Here is a 16,974-nt window from a genome sequence, read left to right as displayed (position 1 = left end):
GTAATTGATTAACTTTATATTCATTGTTTGTGTTTTTTGTTCTGCTATCGTATTATGTTGAAAAATGATTAACTAGTTATTCCAATTTTTGTCAGTAATATTGGGTAAAGTGGGTATTTACAATTTTTCCCCACAAAAAATGTAAATTTTTAACTGCATATTTCTACGGTTTTAGTGCATACGTGCATGCATATTATAATCATGTTTTTGTTGCATATAAATCCGCTCCCTACTGATGACTTGAAACTCTTATTGGAAGTTGTCACCTTGGTTGATTGTCGCCAGCTTCAACTTGATATAGATATTATTTTTTTATGTATTTATTTGGTTGAGAAAACAAATATTGTGGGCATAACAAATCAAAATTCAAGACGTTCACAACATGGTATTTACATTATACCAAATATTACCCTCACAAGGGAGAAGAAGAGAATATATAGGTAGAATAATAATAAAAATTTCATAAAACTCCAGAGGCTAAACTGGGCAGGCCATATCCAGCGCATGCCTGAGTCGTGTATACCGAAGAAGATCCTCGAAGGAACCCCAGGGGGAAAAGGGGGAAAGTCACGCACACGATGGGGTGATAACATTACAAAAGATGCGAACCAGCTGCTAAAAATCAGGAACTGGAATAAACGTGCGGAGGACCGTTCCGGCTGGAGGACGGTGGTGGAGGAGGCCAGGGCTCGACATAAGCTGTAGCGTTATTGAAGAAGAAGAAGAATATTAAAAAAAACATAAGTACAATTATATAAAGAAAAATAAAATTTACAATACAAAATAGCATGTCACTGAAAATGTTTACGTCTTTGGAGAGCGCATTGATAGTCTTTCACCTCTTGCTAATGGTGCCTGATAGGCTTGACACGAGGAAATGGTTGCGATCCAGAATATATCATGGCTGCGACCACGTAGGTAATTGAAAGGCGCATGTAAGTTCAAATTCTTTAGGAAACCAGAATTGAAAACCATCCCTCGCGATAACAGACAAAAATGTTTAAAAGCAGAAGTGACCTACGAGATTCAAGAGAGTGACAAGTAAACATGCTTTGTAGAAAGGCAGTTAGGAAATAATTATTTGACGAATTTTCGAATTATATTATATTGGGACAGATATAACAAACTAGACTTTAATTAGAGCCTCGTGGGTATTGTTTTTCAAATATTCAATCCATGGCCGAGTTTTCTCGCAAATATAATCTGAAAGGATCTTGACATTTTTTGTTTGACATGCTATTTAGTGGACCTTATTAGGATTTCCATTTATAAAACAGTGCTACAAATATTAGGCTTCGTCTTGCACACTTCCCGAAACTCCTTTACTTGAGGATACTATCCGTGGCTTTATCCAATTAACTTTCTGTCAGGTGAGCGGACATACTGTAATCTATAAGTCAGAAGAGATCTATATTTGGCTACATGTTTTTTTCCTGCTTATGCGCGCTGTAAATGCAAGCATTGCTATTCTTGATAGTGTTGACCTAGACACTATCTTAGAAATTGGAAACATCAGTTATGAGTTTTCACAAGGCACAGAACAAACCTGCTTTACTTCTGATATTGATATATTCCACCTACATGAAGATGAGTTTAGGTGAAAATTGTTTTATAAATTATTGAAATAAAGTCTACTTAGCTCAATGTACTTCATAATTGTAATTTTTACTCTTTTACTAATATTGCTTCTATTTCTTTTGGTTATTACTATTTTAATACCAGCAATTTGATCTTAATGTCACATTGTGAATGAATGAAATTGTAATTTTACCACGTTTTACTTAGCACGTATTCTTGTTTGTCCGGTGGTTGTTTATCCAGTACAAATCTTGCAATCAATTTTTAACTGACTTCCCGACTAGTTAAACATTTTAAACTTTTAGAATATACCAGAACACGATGCCAATGCTTTATTTTAATACTTTTAGCCATCTTTAAGTAGAATTGAATTCATTTTCAGTTAATTCTGTTTTGTATGAAAAGTTATTTCGGAAGAAATCCGTAATTCAATCCACTATTATTAGTTGCTAAGAGGGTGGTCCTAGCAACTATATTATTAATAATATATACGTTCGTTACTATGGAAATCAAAATTACATTTCAGTATTCAAATAATTTGTTTGTTTGTTGCAAAATAGCAAAAAAAATATTTGTTGACGATTGCCTTATTTTTGTCCTAAATTATTAATACATAGAATTGTCAATTTTATATGATTCAACTGAAAGTTTAACCGTTTCAATACGGGCAAAAAAAAAATAGAATACCCTCCCACACCGGCATGATTTCAGACAAATCTTTCATTACATAGTGTTGTACTAAAATGCTTACAAAAGATATATTTATGGGGATATTGGAATAAAACTCAAATTTTTTGACAATGCAATCAATATTTATGTATTGTGTGGTATTTTTCCCAGCAAGATCTTTTGTGAAGAGGCACATTGCACTCTTGACAAAGGTATCTGGTCTCTCCTCGCCTCTTATGCGCAGCACATACTTGGCAGACTCGCGATGGATAGTGTTTTTTAGCAATCGGTGGACTCGCTTTCAGAATATGTCTGGACATTATTCCAGACAATCTATTATTGCCGTTGAATTCATTTAATTCGGGATTCGGAGAATCCGAACTGTCTTTAACTGTCTGCAACTATCTCTAACTCTCGCCAACTGTCTCCAACTGTCTAAAATTATCTCCAACTGTCTATAACTATCTCCAACTCTCGTCAACTGCCTCCAACTCTCGCCAAATGTCTCCAACGGTCTTCAAGTGTCTCCAACTCTCGCCAACTGTCTCCAACTGTCTTCAACTGTCTCCAACTTTCGTCAACTGTCTTCAACTGTCCCCAACTCTCGCCAACTGTCTCCAATTTTTTTTCAGTTTCATTCAAAAAATTAGCGACGTCATGTTGCCAAAGTGAATATCTAAGACTTAGATTGTTTGGCAGCTTGCATTAAATAGCTTTTATTACTTACTATAATTTCTTCTACGTGCTCCTCTTTTCCATGGGTATTTTTAACTTAAAGGTATATAAATTTAGTCAATACGCATCTGTGTGCATGGCGACCTCACTACTCCTGAGACATTTCTAGTCATAAAAAGGAATGCTTTATACCAACCGTAGGCTTCGTGATACGCCCGATTAAGACTTGCCGTGGTATAGGGCGAGTGTGGTTTGGTAAGGTGATAACTTCAATGTTGCTCGTACTTACCCGAGTTAATCAAGTATCCTATACATTTTTTTTGACCATGTCCGATCCTAATAGAATCATATGGGCCTCCACAAAGTGGAGGTTTGTATTAACAGATTTTACTTCTACGAGAAATGGATGTCAGCCACTTGCTTAACTTATTAGAACCATACTCTGGCTCATGCACAAATTGAAAAACAATATGTGAACTTGCCAGACCCAGGATTCGAACCTGGGACCCTCGACACTATAGACCAGCGCTTAATCCACGCGAGTACATACTCACTTATATCTTACACTTTCTTTGGTATGTATTAGGCTGTAAAGATTTTGTATATAGCTCCACAACTGTCACGATGTTTTCTATGATTATTGATAGACCATAGACGATAATGCAAACGAATATGCAACAGTTTACTTTCGGCCTTCCTACAATGTAGTCAATACGCCCCACTGTTGATGAGTCGCGCACCGTAACTAAATTACAAATTAATATTAACCTTTCAAATCAAACTAAAATCAATGTGACTGTCATTTCTTTGTGCCGTGTTTATACTAAATGTATTACTATAATATAAAACCAAGAAAATACCAACTCCGTGTATTATTTATCACTGCCCAATCACACCATGTCACACACACACACACATCTAGCAACCTTCGTCGATTAAACATAACATAACAACACTACGTTCATCCACAAGATAAGGCACTATGCCTAACAGCCATAAATTAGCACTGACCTTAGGATTTATATGTCTTATGAGTTTACTGACTTGACCAACAGTTACGTGCAGACGTGCACTCATCTATGTTCTACAATTAGTCAAATTTATGTCTGTGTATTTAGGTTCAGATTCCAGTATAATATAAATTTCTGCTATTCCAATGTTTTAAAATCATTCTGTACCGTTGTAGGATCCTACTTCTGTTATTGAACCAGACTAGGTGTTGAACTTCCTATAAATATATAATACCAAGACGATAAGCTTAATAGCTTTTCCTTTTCCAATCCTACATTTATATTTCAATTATGCGTGACAATATCAAATGAAGAAAAAAACTATTTGCTTGATATTGACATTGAAACGATTTGTATTGCTTGAATTACTTTTCTATTTATATTTATGAACTCCGTAAATGTTATGCTCTAACAATAAACAATAAGATAAAATATTGTAATCTTAGCGGTATTGTCTTGGAAATATGGTACCACAAAACCAGGTGAGACTCGCGAGTCTTCAATTCCCGACCCCTGGTCTAAAATAATTTAACAGCTAATATTATATGTACAGGTATCCTAAAAAACGTATAAGCTACAAATCGAGACGGAAGTATTTTTATATCATGTATAATAAAAGTATGTACACATAATATTATATATAATGGGATCATGTTGAATAAACAATCAAAAATGCGTTTTATGTTTTTTTTTCGATTTATTTCGTATTGCATTCATCACAGTTGTCTTTTAAATAAAAATAATAAAAAAAATATACACACATTAATTAAAATATGATAAACTTGCATATTAACATTTCTTTTCGAATTAATAAATATATGAAGATGAAGTTGTTTGAGATATATTTACAAACATGTCTAGAATAAATAAAAGTATCCTTAATCGTCATCATGCTTAGTCATTAGGTTCTGGTGGAGATGAAGAAATTACCAGGCACCATGTCCATAAGCGGAGCCATAATGATGGGCACCATAAGCACCATGGTCACCATGAGCTCCATGAGCACCGACTCCCCAAGAAGCGTGAGCTCCGGCGTGGTTTTCGTGAGCGGCGTTGTTGAAAGCGGCGTGGTGAGCGACCTTGGCGTGGGCAACGGCAGCAGTGTCTACGACGCGACCATCATGTCCAAGGGGAGCTGGGCCGTAGATGTGGAGACCTTGAGAATCATGACCATGAGCGGCACCATGGGCATAAGCACCATCATGACCCCAGGCACCTCCGTTGTAAGCAGCACCGTCATGACCCCAGGCACCTCCATTGTTAGCGGCGCCATAAGCTCCACCATAAGCTCCTCCATGGGCACCATAGGCTCCGGCATGAGCTCCATGGGAAGCGGCGGCGACAGCGGCGAAGTGAGCGGCCTTGGCGTGAGCAACATCAGCGGTGTCTACAACTTGACCGTCATGTCCCAAAGGAGCGGCTCCATGGTGTGCGCCATAGTGGCCTCCGTATCCATGACCGATGTATGCGGATGCTGAAGCCATGGCGGCAACGCACAGGAAAGTGAAGGCGAACTATAAAAAAAGACATTTTATTATCGTTATAGTATTTTCTTTATTTTTTAGTACTTTCTCAGAGCGTTTCAATGAGAATATAAATGCATAAATATAAATGAAAACAATATTGGTAATTTAAATCTACCAAGAATTTTAGGGAACCCTAAATAATCAAAGCTTCAAAATAGTTTTTCGATTAAGCTGATCATGTTAAAAGACTGAAATTGGATCATTTAGCTTGTAAAGTTTTTGATGAAACATCTTCTGGGGTCGAAAGAGTTGGTAAACCCAATTTTAGGTGGTTTAATGTGCGATTAGAACGGTCTAAATGTCAGATTAGAGAATCTTAACATGTCAATATGTCAATGTGGTTTTGTTGTTATTTACAAAACACATGTAACCTAATATTTCTCCGCACACTGCTTGAATGCTACATTTTAGTTTGAGAATAACAGCTGGTATCGCATACAATAAATTTTACTTAACATGGGGCGCAGCAGGTATAATTCCAAAATATCGTACTTAACACAATATGTTCAAAAGTAGCTTTGTCATTTCCAGATAAGGCCGTTTTTAATGTGCAACAGGGCTAACTCTGAATAAAGGTTTGAAGAGCCAGGACACATAACACACTATACTGTGATATAATGAGACTAAATCTATGACGAATATATACTTTTGATTTTTTTTTACGATATTCGTTCCTAATAAAATCATTAGGGCCTCCACAGAGTGGAGGTTTTTGTATGGATGTTAGCCACTTGCTCAACCTTTTAGGTCCATACTCAGACTCTACACAAATTTAAAAATAATACGTGTTTTTGTCAGACTCAGGATTCGTACCTGGGACCTGCGAGGCCGAGCTTAAGCCGCGCGGCCATCGTAGGCGTTAAACTTTTGATTATAGGCTTTATTTAAATATTTTATATATGATTAATACATTCACTGCTGACCAGTTAATTACTTTTTAATTACCACATTTAAATATCATGTTAATTATATCTAATGACCAACAAATGCAAACGCGTCAGTTGCGGTGTCATCACAAAATGAGTTATTTTCGACCATGTCAGATCCTCATAGGATCATAATATGGGCCTTCACAGAGTAGAGGATTGTATTAAAAGATTTTGTTTTTTACGAGAAATGGATGTCAGCCACTTGCTCAACCTATTAGGTCTATAAATACCCTGACTCACACACAAATTGAAAAAACAATATGTGTACTTGCCAGACCCAGGATTCGAGCCTGGGACCCACTGCGTTATAGTCTAACGCTAAAGCCGCGCGGCCACCGTGGGCGTAAGATGAGTTAACGGCTGTCTGAAAATGTGGCTAAAATGCATATTTGAGACGTTAGAGCATATTTGAGACATGAGTGCATATCGAAAAAATGTATCAATAGGTATCTGGTTTATAATAATATATCAAACCGAAAAAAATTATTGATACTAAAATGTTGACGAATTGGCAAGAAATGATGTTTTTCCGCGAGGGATTTTCTCAAAACAAAAAATAACAGAATATCAGTTTCAAAATCGAAAGGTATTTTTTGGCGGCCTTATTATGATGTTAAATCAATGTAACTTTGAGACTTAATTATTAAATTATGTGTATAAAATAACCAATTTAAAATTCGTTCTATTTTTAAATTATTTATATTTTAAAATAACTTAAGATAGTGTCGCAGGGATGAATAGTGTGTAACGACTTATTATGATAATAAAACGATATTAATTATTGTTAAATAAAAATTTAAGGTCAATGTTTGAAAGGTGGACGTATTATTATTTGTAATATAATATAACTCACCAGTGGGTTCATTTTGAATTGATTTTGTGATTGATTGCAATCGAAATAAACGGCTAAGCCTTTTCTGAATTGAAAACTGCTTGTGCCATATTGGTGCAGCGTCGGAGTATTTATACTAAACAAATTGCAGCAGCCCTCGGTGTCGAAAAGTGGGGGAGGGCGGAATCAAAAACTATACATTCTCTTCGTACCATCATCCACAGGATCTAATCGCTGCTATTGCATATAATATTGTACGCGAATAAAAATTGCGAGGTCAAAATAGATTCTCTGATCAACACTATACACACGGAAAATAGCATTTAACCCGCTGGTTTACGACTAGTAAGTGTGAACAATTTTTTGCTGCAATTAAAAATTTGTGCCATTTTTTGCTCTTCCTAAATCTGTTTTATAAAATTTACATTGTTGACTGATGACTAGAGGCCTGATTTATATGCTAGTGCATGTTTTGTTAGGGTATATGCACAGTTATGAGAGTTGCACAGAAATCTGTTTTGAAAGACACAGAATCCAAAAATTAAATTTTATTGCGCATATAAATGCATATTTGAGACGTTAAAGCATATTTGAGACATGAGTGCATATTTTAAAGCTTTAGAATTCATAATTTTAGTTTTTTTTTAATTATTTTATTGAAATATAACTATGTTAGGAAGGTAGATAGTTTAGATGTACTTGCATTTTTAATGCCATCTCCGAGCTGTGGATTTATCAGAAAAAGCGAAGTCAACACGGGCACATTTATTTAAAGTTTTCTGTGGACGTTGTAAGGTCGTTTTCCGCATATGAACAAAATACTGACAGATACCTATGTGGAAAAATTTAATGCCAGAGCATATTGAAAAAAATATTGTAATTTCTTTTTCAGACAAAAAACAGAAGTATTATTTAGGAATAGTATGTCGTTTTTGTTTTTTAAATTATGTTTGGATTACATTGCATTTATTATTCAATTATTTGTACTTGTGAAAAAACTATTTTGAAAATTGTTATTGATTAACTTTATATTCATTGTTTGTGTTTTTTGTTCTGCTATCGTATTATGTTGAAAAATGATTAACTAGTTATTCCATTTTTTGTCAGTAATATTGGGTAAAGTGGGTATTAAAAATTTTTCCACAAAAAATGTAAATTTTTAACTGCATATTTCTTCGGTTTTAGTGCATACGTGCATGCATATAATCATGTTTTTGTTGCATATAAATCCGCTCCCTACTGATGACTTGAAACTCTTATTGGATGATTGCCGTCAACTTCAACTTGATATACGAGTATTGTGGACATAACAAATCAAAATTCAAGACGTTCACAATATGACATTTACATTATAACAAATATTACCCTCACAAGAGAGAAGAAGAGAATATCTAATATATAAAAATTAATATTTGTGTGTTTGTGTGTTTGTTTGTTCGTATTTAATGCGCAGCCATACCGTTCATCCGATTGCGATAAAACTTTGTAAACTTATTGCTTGCACTTGCGAAAAGAGTATAGGCTATACTTATATATAAAAATGAATGTCTGTCTGTCTGTATGTCTGTCTGTCTGTGTGTCTGTCCCTTATGCGTTCCTATACCATTCATCCGATTGCAATGAAATTTTGGTAAGTGGTTGTATGCACACCCATAAAGGTTTCTGAATTAGAAAAATCATCATCTTCTTCTTCTTCTTCATTATATTTTCTTTTATTCGTATGGTTCCTATACCATTCATCTGATTGCAATGAAATTTTGGTAAGTGGTTGTATGCACACCCATGAAGGTTTCTGAATTAGAAAAATCATCACCTTCTTCTTCTTCTTCATTATATTTTTTTTTATTCGTATGGTTCCTATACCATTCATCCGATTGCAATGAAATTTTGGTAAGTGGTTGTATGCACACCCATGAAGGTTTCTGAATTAGAAAAATTATCATTTTCTTCTTCTTCTTCATTCTATCTTCTTTTATTCGTATGGTCCCTATACCATTCATCCGATTGCAATGAAACCTTCGTCAGTTGTTGTGGTAACACCCGCAATGGTTTTTGAATTAAAACAACCATCTTCTTCTTCTTCTTCTTCTATTCTATATTCTTCTATTCGTATGCGTTCCTGTTCCATTCATCCGATTGCAATAAAATTTTCGTCAGTAATTGTGCCAACACCCGCGAAGGTTTCTGAATTAGCACAACCATCTTCTTCTTCTTCTTCTTCTTCTTCTTCTTCTTCTTCATTTTATCTTCTTTTATTCGTATGGTCCCTATACCATTCATCCGATTGCGATGAAACCTTCGTCAGTTGTTGTGGTAACACCCGCAATGGTTTTTGAATTAGTACAACTATCTTCTTCTTCTTCTTTTCTATATTCTTCTATTCGTATTCGTTTCTATTCTATTCATCCGATTGCAATAAAATTTTCATCAGTAATTGTGCCAACACCCGCGAAGGTTTCTGAATTAGTACAACCATCTTCTTCTTCTATTCTATCTTCTATTCGTATGCGTTCCTATACCATTCATCCGATTGCAATGAAATTTTGATCAAGTGTTGTGCTCACGCCGCAAAGGTTTCTGAATTGTTACAACTATTTTCTTTTTTTTCTATTCTATCTTCTTCTATTTGTATGCGTTCTTATACCATTCATCCGATTGCGATGAAATTTTGACCAGTTGTTGTGAGCACGCCCGCAAAGAGTTCTGAATTAGTACAACTACCTTCTTCTTCTTCTATTCGTATGCGTTCCTATACCATTCATCCGATTGCAATGAAAATATGATTAAGTGTTGTGTTCACGCCCGCAAAGGTTTCTGAATTGATACAACCATTTTCTTCTTCTTTTTCTTCTATTCTATCTTTTTCTATTCGTATGAGTTCTTATACCATTCATCCAATTGCGATGAAATTTTGACCAGTTATTGTGCGCAAGCCCGCGAAGGTTTCTAAATTAGTACAAACATCTTCTTCTTCTTCTATTCATATGCGTTCCTATACCATTCATCCGATTGCAATGAAACTTTGTTGAGTTGTTGTGCGCACGCCTGCAAAGGTTTCTGAATTAGTACAACCATCATCTTATTCTTCTATTCGAATGCGTTCTTATGCCATTCATCCGATTGCGACGAAATTTTGACCAGTTGTTGTGCGCACGCCCGCAAAGGTTTCTGAATTAGTACAACTATCTTTTTCTTCTTCTATTTGTATGTGTTCTTATGCCATTCATCCGATTGTGATGAAATTTTGACCAGTTGTTGTGCGCACGCCCGCAAAGGTTTTTGAATTAGTACAACCATCTTCTTCTTCTTCTATTCGTATGCGTTCCTATACCATTAATCCGATTGCAATGAAACTTTGGTGAGTTGTCATGCGCATGCCCACGAAGATTTCAGAATTAGAAAATCATCTTCTTCTACTATTCGTATGCGTTCCTATACCATTCATCCGAATGCGATGAAACTTTTGTCAGTTGTGTGCGCACACCTGCGAAGGTTCCTAAATTATTATTATGTAACATACAAAGTTTGTTGTTTGTTTGTTCCATCCAATTTAGATTTTTTTTTTACTACATATTAATAACATTAATTACGTTTTCATATTTTGGATTCGATTTTAATTTAGTGTTCCTTTGTTTGACCTTTACTCCTATTAGAATTATTTTCATATTGCCATATTGTATTACACAGATATTTTAATATTAAAAAAATAATTTCCTCTTATTATTTTTCAAATATCTAAGATAAATATAACCACGAAGCGACCCTGTGCGAAGCCGGGTACTTCAGCTAGTATATAATAATAATAACAAACTGGGCAGGCCATGTCCTCGAAGGAAACCCAGGTGGGAAAAAGCCAGTGGGAAAGCCACGCACACGATGGGGTGATAACATTACAAAAGATGCCAACCAGCTGCTAAAAATCAGGAACTAGAAAAGACGTGCGGAGGACCGTTCCGGCTGGAAGACGGTGATGGAGGAAGCCAGGGCTCAACTTAAGCTGTAGCGCCATTGAAGAAGAAGAAGAAGAAAAAGAATAAAAACAACATAAGTACAATTTTATACAGAAAAATAAAATTTAGAATACAAAATAGCATGTCACTGAAAATGTTTATGTCTTTGAAGAGCGCATTGATAGTCTTGCACCTCTTGCTAATGGTGCCTGATAGGCTTGATACGAGGAAACGGTTGCGATCCAGAATATATCATAGCTGCGACCACGTAGGTAATTGACAGGCGCATCTAAGTTCAAATTCTTTAGTAGACCTTAATATGATTTCCATTTATAAAACAGTGCTACAAATATTAGCCTTCGTCTTGCATACTTCTCGGGTCTTTTCGGATGTTACAGTATTAAAAATCTGTATAACTCCTTAATTCAAAGTCGGCTTGAGAGTGGGTCTATTAATTGTTTGGGCACTGCATCAGTTGAAGTATGGCTTTATGGTGGAGAGGGTTTAGAAGAAATACCTGAAACTCCTTTACTTGAGGCTGTATGGATGCTATCCGTGGCTTTATCTAATTAACTTTCTGTCAGGTGAGCGGACATACCGTGGTCTATAAGTCAGACGAGATCTTTATTTTTCTACATGTTTTTTCTGACGAACTCTTATATTCTTGGTAGTGTTGACCTAAATACTATCTTAGAAATTGGAAACATCAGTTATGAGTTCTCACAAGGCACAGAACAAACCTGCTTTACTTCTGATATTTATATATTCTACCTACATGAAGATGAGTTTAGGTGAAAATTGTTTTATAAAGTATTTAAATAAGGTCTACTTAGCTCAATCATAATTGTAATATTTACTCGTTTACTAATATTGCTTCTATTTCTTTTTATTACATTTAAATATTTGAAACCTTATATCTCTGGAAATATTTGACATACAGTTACGAAACTCGATAGACATAGTATCAGGTTTGCCTCGGTATACTTTTTCTTTAAATAGGGTATTAGTATTACAAATGGAGAATCTTTTTCTAAATTTAAAAATGTGCAACTGGCATTCCTGTATAAAAACGGAAACTAAATTTTAGTACTTTTTAATAATAATAAAATTGAATACTTACATGCAAAATTTGTTGTATTTATTAACACGAATAAACATGCCAAAAATACGAAACAATATCGTTGGTTTTAAATGGGGAGTGTTATTGTATGTATTTTTTTTTTAAGTTAAACTTCTTTATTTGCGTTTAAAAATCAGATCAGAGCGTATTTTTGGCGTGTGACATGTAACACATAATTTATTTTGTCACACGAAAAAAAAACGCACTCGATTGGATTCGAACCACCGATTGTTCGGTTATCAGCTGAACGAACTACCTTTACGCCACAGTATGATACTGCAATCATGACGATTATACAGTATAATATTATAGTTTACAATTGTTCCGTTGCCTAGGCAGCAAATTTATTTTTGTCGACCATTTGCAATTCCTTACGTAAACAAACTATTTAACGTCATAGTGGATGTTACTTTAAAATAAAAATAACGATAAATAATTATATAATTTAGTAATATAAGTTAAAATGTATAGAAATAAACCAACGGCGTTCCAATAAGCGGTCTTTTTTTCTTTAGTGTATAATTTAACAAGATAATTAAGAGCAAGTCGAAGAATCTAGTTTATCACAAGTTTTGTTTTTGTTTTGTTACGCCAAAGAAGTATAACTTCTAACGCGCGTACACAAGCACACACACCGATTTTTCATTTTTTATTGGAATAACATAATTATACAAAATTCTGTGTCCTACTCCCGACTAATTAAAAATTTTGGTATGTTATTTTTTTTAAATACTACACGTTTGAATACATTTTTTAGATAATTACTCAAATGCAAACAATCAAAAACTAAAATATGCTAGACAACCAAATATAACAATACGTTTATTCAAAGATAACATTCCTTCTATCTCCTGTGCTATGTAATATGGCAATGCAGTTTTAGTAATTATTGATGGTATAAGTGTTAAACGCAGCTGTCAAAAAAGTGTATTTAAGGTCTGTGTTCTATCCCAATTGAATCACGAATTATTATATGTATATATTACATTATCATATATATATTTTTTTCTTTCTTTATTTGGAAGCAATTGAGCTCTTCTCTGAATGGAAGGCTATTCTGCTTTACAATGGTTTACAAAAGCATACATACACTTTTTTAACTACAGACATAAATACTTACATTATTAATAATACAGAATCACATTTTTGTTACACTATATACTAGACATTTACGTTACATTTTTAGAGAAATTAATGTACAATTTTCATAACTGAAATATTTGGTTTTGCCAGGAACGAATTAATCGTGAAAGGAGGGTATAACCTGCATTTTCCCAATTTATTCATTAACACCCTCTCACCCCTGGTCATAGGCATCACATTGCCAGACAATGTGGTTAAGATCTTGATTGGGATGCCCACACTGACACTGAGGGCTATCCACCACTTTAATTTTGTACAATGATTCGTTGAGACTGTAATGCCCTGTCCTGCTTATAGCTATTGTCACTATTACATCTCGCTTTATTTTACAATGTTTACTAAACCAAGTTTTAGGAGATCTACTATAATAGTTTTGATAGTAGTGTGACATTATCATATTAACATAATAAAAATGTTAACATTGATAAACTCAATAAACAATTTTTATATTCAACGAATAAGACACAAGATTTGAGAATGTAACATTCTATAAATTGAATATACATAAAACATCTCATGCATATACACACTAGAAAAATCTACCTACTTCAATTTGATATACTAAAACCGAGAGCCAACATTATAACGTAATTCAATAAACTAAGTATGTTACAACTACTTGTTAAAATCGTGGTGATTAACTAAGATGCCCATAGCTTAATTGGAAAGGCAGACTGGCGCGAATCCAGCAGATACAGGTTCAAGTCCCGTTGGGTGATGTATTTTTTTTTCTGCAAAATGATTTTTTCTAGTGTGAATATGCATAAGTTGTTTTCAAATTATGTATATTATTAATAAACTCGTTTTGAAGATAGATTTCGTAAAGATACTTTCTTTTCACTACGCCGTTGTTTACATATTGTTAATATCTACAGCTTCCTATTATCTTTAATTTTTTTATGCTTTAATTGTCTTAAATTTTCGATTTTGTAATATAATTACATTTTTGTATTAAAATAATTAAGTGCATTCTGAACAATGCGGAATCAAAAATCTGTCAATTGACCTCTATGGAATCGCATAGCTTATTAGAATCGAACATAGCTTAAAATAAGTAATGCAAATTGATTTTTGATTATCAAACAAGTATAATATACCATAATTATCTGATAAATTATTACTAATAAGAAAATCTCTTGAAACTTAAAACTAGAGTTATTGAAAATAATTATTTAATTCCATACGGGGTTTTATAATGATATAGCATAATGGGGAAAGACATTTGTATCATATTTTTTCATTGTGTCCGACGTGAAATGAGTCACATGAGTTATTTTTTTTCGATTTATTTCGTATTGCATTAATCACAGGTTGTCTTTTATATAAACAAGTAATACAGAAAAAAAACTATATATTATATACTGAAAATATTTACACCATACATAGATTTTTTTGAAAATTAATGATTATATTATAATATATGAGGTTTTTTTAGATATATTTACATTCATTTAGACTTTGACAGTGGATACTGATCTTGAATAAATATTAATCGTCATCTTAACAGCATCTGCTTGGTCGTTAGGTACTGGTTAAAATGAATAAATTACCAGGCACCATGTCCATAAGCGGAGCCATAATGATGGGCACCATAAGCACCATGGGCACCATGAGCTCCATGAGCACCGACTCCCCAAGAAGCGTGAGCTCCAGCGTGGTTTTCGTGAGCGGCGTTGTTGAAGGCGGCGTGGTGAGCGATCTTGGCGTGGGCAACGGCAGCGGTGTCTACGACGCGACCGTCATGACCAAGAGGAGCTGGGCCGTAGATGTGGAGTCCTTGAGAATCATGACCATGAGCGGCACCATGGGCATAAGCACCGTCATGACCCCAAGCATTTCCGTAGTGAGCAGCACCATCATTTCCCCACGCACCATCATTTCCCCACGCACCATCATGACCCCAGGCACCATAAGCTCCACCATGAGCACCATAAGCTCCGGCATGGGCACCATGAGAAGCGGCGGCGACAGCGGCGAAGTGAGCAGCCTTGGCGTGGGCAACATCAGCGGTGTCTACAACTTGACCGTCATGTCCCAAGGGAGCGGCTCCATGGTGGGCGCCATAGTGTCCTCCGTATCCATGACCGTATCCGGATACTGACGCCATGGCGGCGACGCACAGGAAAGTGAAGGCGAACTGTATGAAAACAAATAGGTATACCTTTTATACTAATGTTATATTAAAAATATGTTTCACTGAATACATATTATTATATTTACATTATAGGAAAATTAATAAGTGTTCATGTAAGGACGTTTATAATAGACTTCATTAAAAGAGTTTTATGCCACTTAATTAGCACGATGTTGATTCAATGTTAAATTTATATTTATTTGTAGTATAAAATATAAGATGATAAAGTTAATAAAATAAATAGTGTGATATTAGATTATGATATTAAATCTATATTGATTAAAAAAACAATTTGAGGTCAAAGGTAGAAAGGCGGACGTAATAGTATCAGTTGCGTATTATAAACTCACCAGTGGGTTCATTTTGAATTTGATTTTGTGATTGGTTACAATCGAAATAAACTGCTAAGCCTTTTCTGAATTGAAAACTGCTTGTGCCATATCGATGCAGCGTCGGAGTATTTATACTAGCAAAATGCAGCAGCCCTCGTCGTCCGTAAGAGGGGGAGGGCGGATTTCCAACCGATACATTCTCTTCAAAATAAGTACCATCATCCACGGTTTCTGTTGTGCTCGTTGTTGTGTCAGCTGTTATCGCATATAATGTTCTTGAATGAAAATTACGAGGTCAACATAGACTTTGTGATCATTACTATACACACGGAAAATACTATTTTGTCAGTTTGTTTATTAATAGAATGGTTTTTGCTATAGTAAAAAAATATTTACATTCCTTTTTTCTATCTCTCTGAATTTGGTTTTATTTTGTTTGGACTCATGATGGTCGCGACATAACGTGTCATATCACAATGTTGTAGGTACCGGGCTCGAATTACAGGTATGGTAAAAATTGACATATTGTTTTACAATCTGTGTTTGGAGTCAAAGTATAGATCTTATTCGTTCAGCAAGTGGATCACATCCCTTTAACGTAAAAACAAACAAAAATTTGATAATACATCTTCCACTCTGTGGTGATTCATATGGGAAGAAACCAAAATAAAGAGTTAACGAAACAGTTTTTACAAAATTAATAAAAATCATTAATCTATTAACATCCTAATTCAGATATATGAAAAAAATGGTAAACTACTTTGATGCAAATGTAATATATACGGGTTCGTGTTCCATTTTTACCACGTTTTTCTTAGCTCGTATTCTTGTTTGTCCGGTGGTTGTTTATCCAGTAAAAATCTTGCAATCGATTTTTAACTAACTTCCCGACTAGCTAAACATTTGAAACTCTTAGAATATATCAGAATACAATACCAATGCATTCTTTTAATACTTTTAGCCATCTTTAAGTAGAATTGAATTCATTTTCAGTTAATTCTGTTTTCAATCCACTATTATTGGTTGCTAAGGAGGTGGTCCTAGCAACTAAATTATTAATATATACGTGCGTTACT

The 16,974-nt window shown here is 34.5% G+C and overlaps 2 protein-coding genes across 2 annotated transcripts; both read right to left on the bottom strand.

The window, feature by feature from the left end:
* Positions 1 to 4,625: 4,625 nt before the first annotated feature.
* On the bottom strand, positions 4,626 to 7,320 carry LOC147069528 (uncharacterized). Its single transcript, XM_085950649.1, has 2 exons — positions 7,241 to 7,320; positions 4,626 to 5,446 (listed from the first exon to the last, which is right to left on the bottom strand). The coding sequence occupies exons 1-2, from the start codon at positions 7,250 to 7,252 to the stop codon at positions 4,859 to 4,861; spliced, it is 600 nt and encodes a 199-aa protein (XP_085806775.1). The 5' UTR covers positions 7,253 to 7,320; the 3' UTR covers positions 4,626 to 4,858.
* Positions 7,321 to 14,598: 7,278 nt separating this feature from the next.
* LOC147069527 (uncharacterized) lies at positions 14,599 to 16,001 on the bottom strand. Its single transcript, XM_085950648.1, has 2 exons — positions 15,917 to 16,001; positions 14,599 to 15,569 (listed from the first exon to the last, which is right to left on the bottom strand). The coding sequence occupies exons 1-2, from the start codon at positions 15,926 to 15,928 to the stop codon at positions 14,979 to 14,981; spliced, it is 603 nt and encodes a 200-aa protein (XP_085806774.1). The 5' UTR covers positions 15,929 to 16,001; the 3' UTR covers positions 14,599 to 14,978.
* Positions 16,002 to 16,974: the final 973 nt, after the last annotated feature.

This window comes from Rhyacophila brunnea, unplaced genomic scaffold (assembly GCF_057557595.1).
Source record: "Rhyacophila brunnea isolate RB1 unplaced genomic scaffold, BYU_Rbru_1.0 scaffold_23, whole genome shotgun sequence".
NCBI lineage: Eukaryota > Metazoa > Arthropoda > Insecta > Trichoptera > Rhyacophilidae > Rhyacophila > Rhyacophila brunnea.
This window is presented reverse-complemented; position numbering and strand designations above follow the sequence as displayed.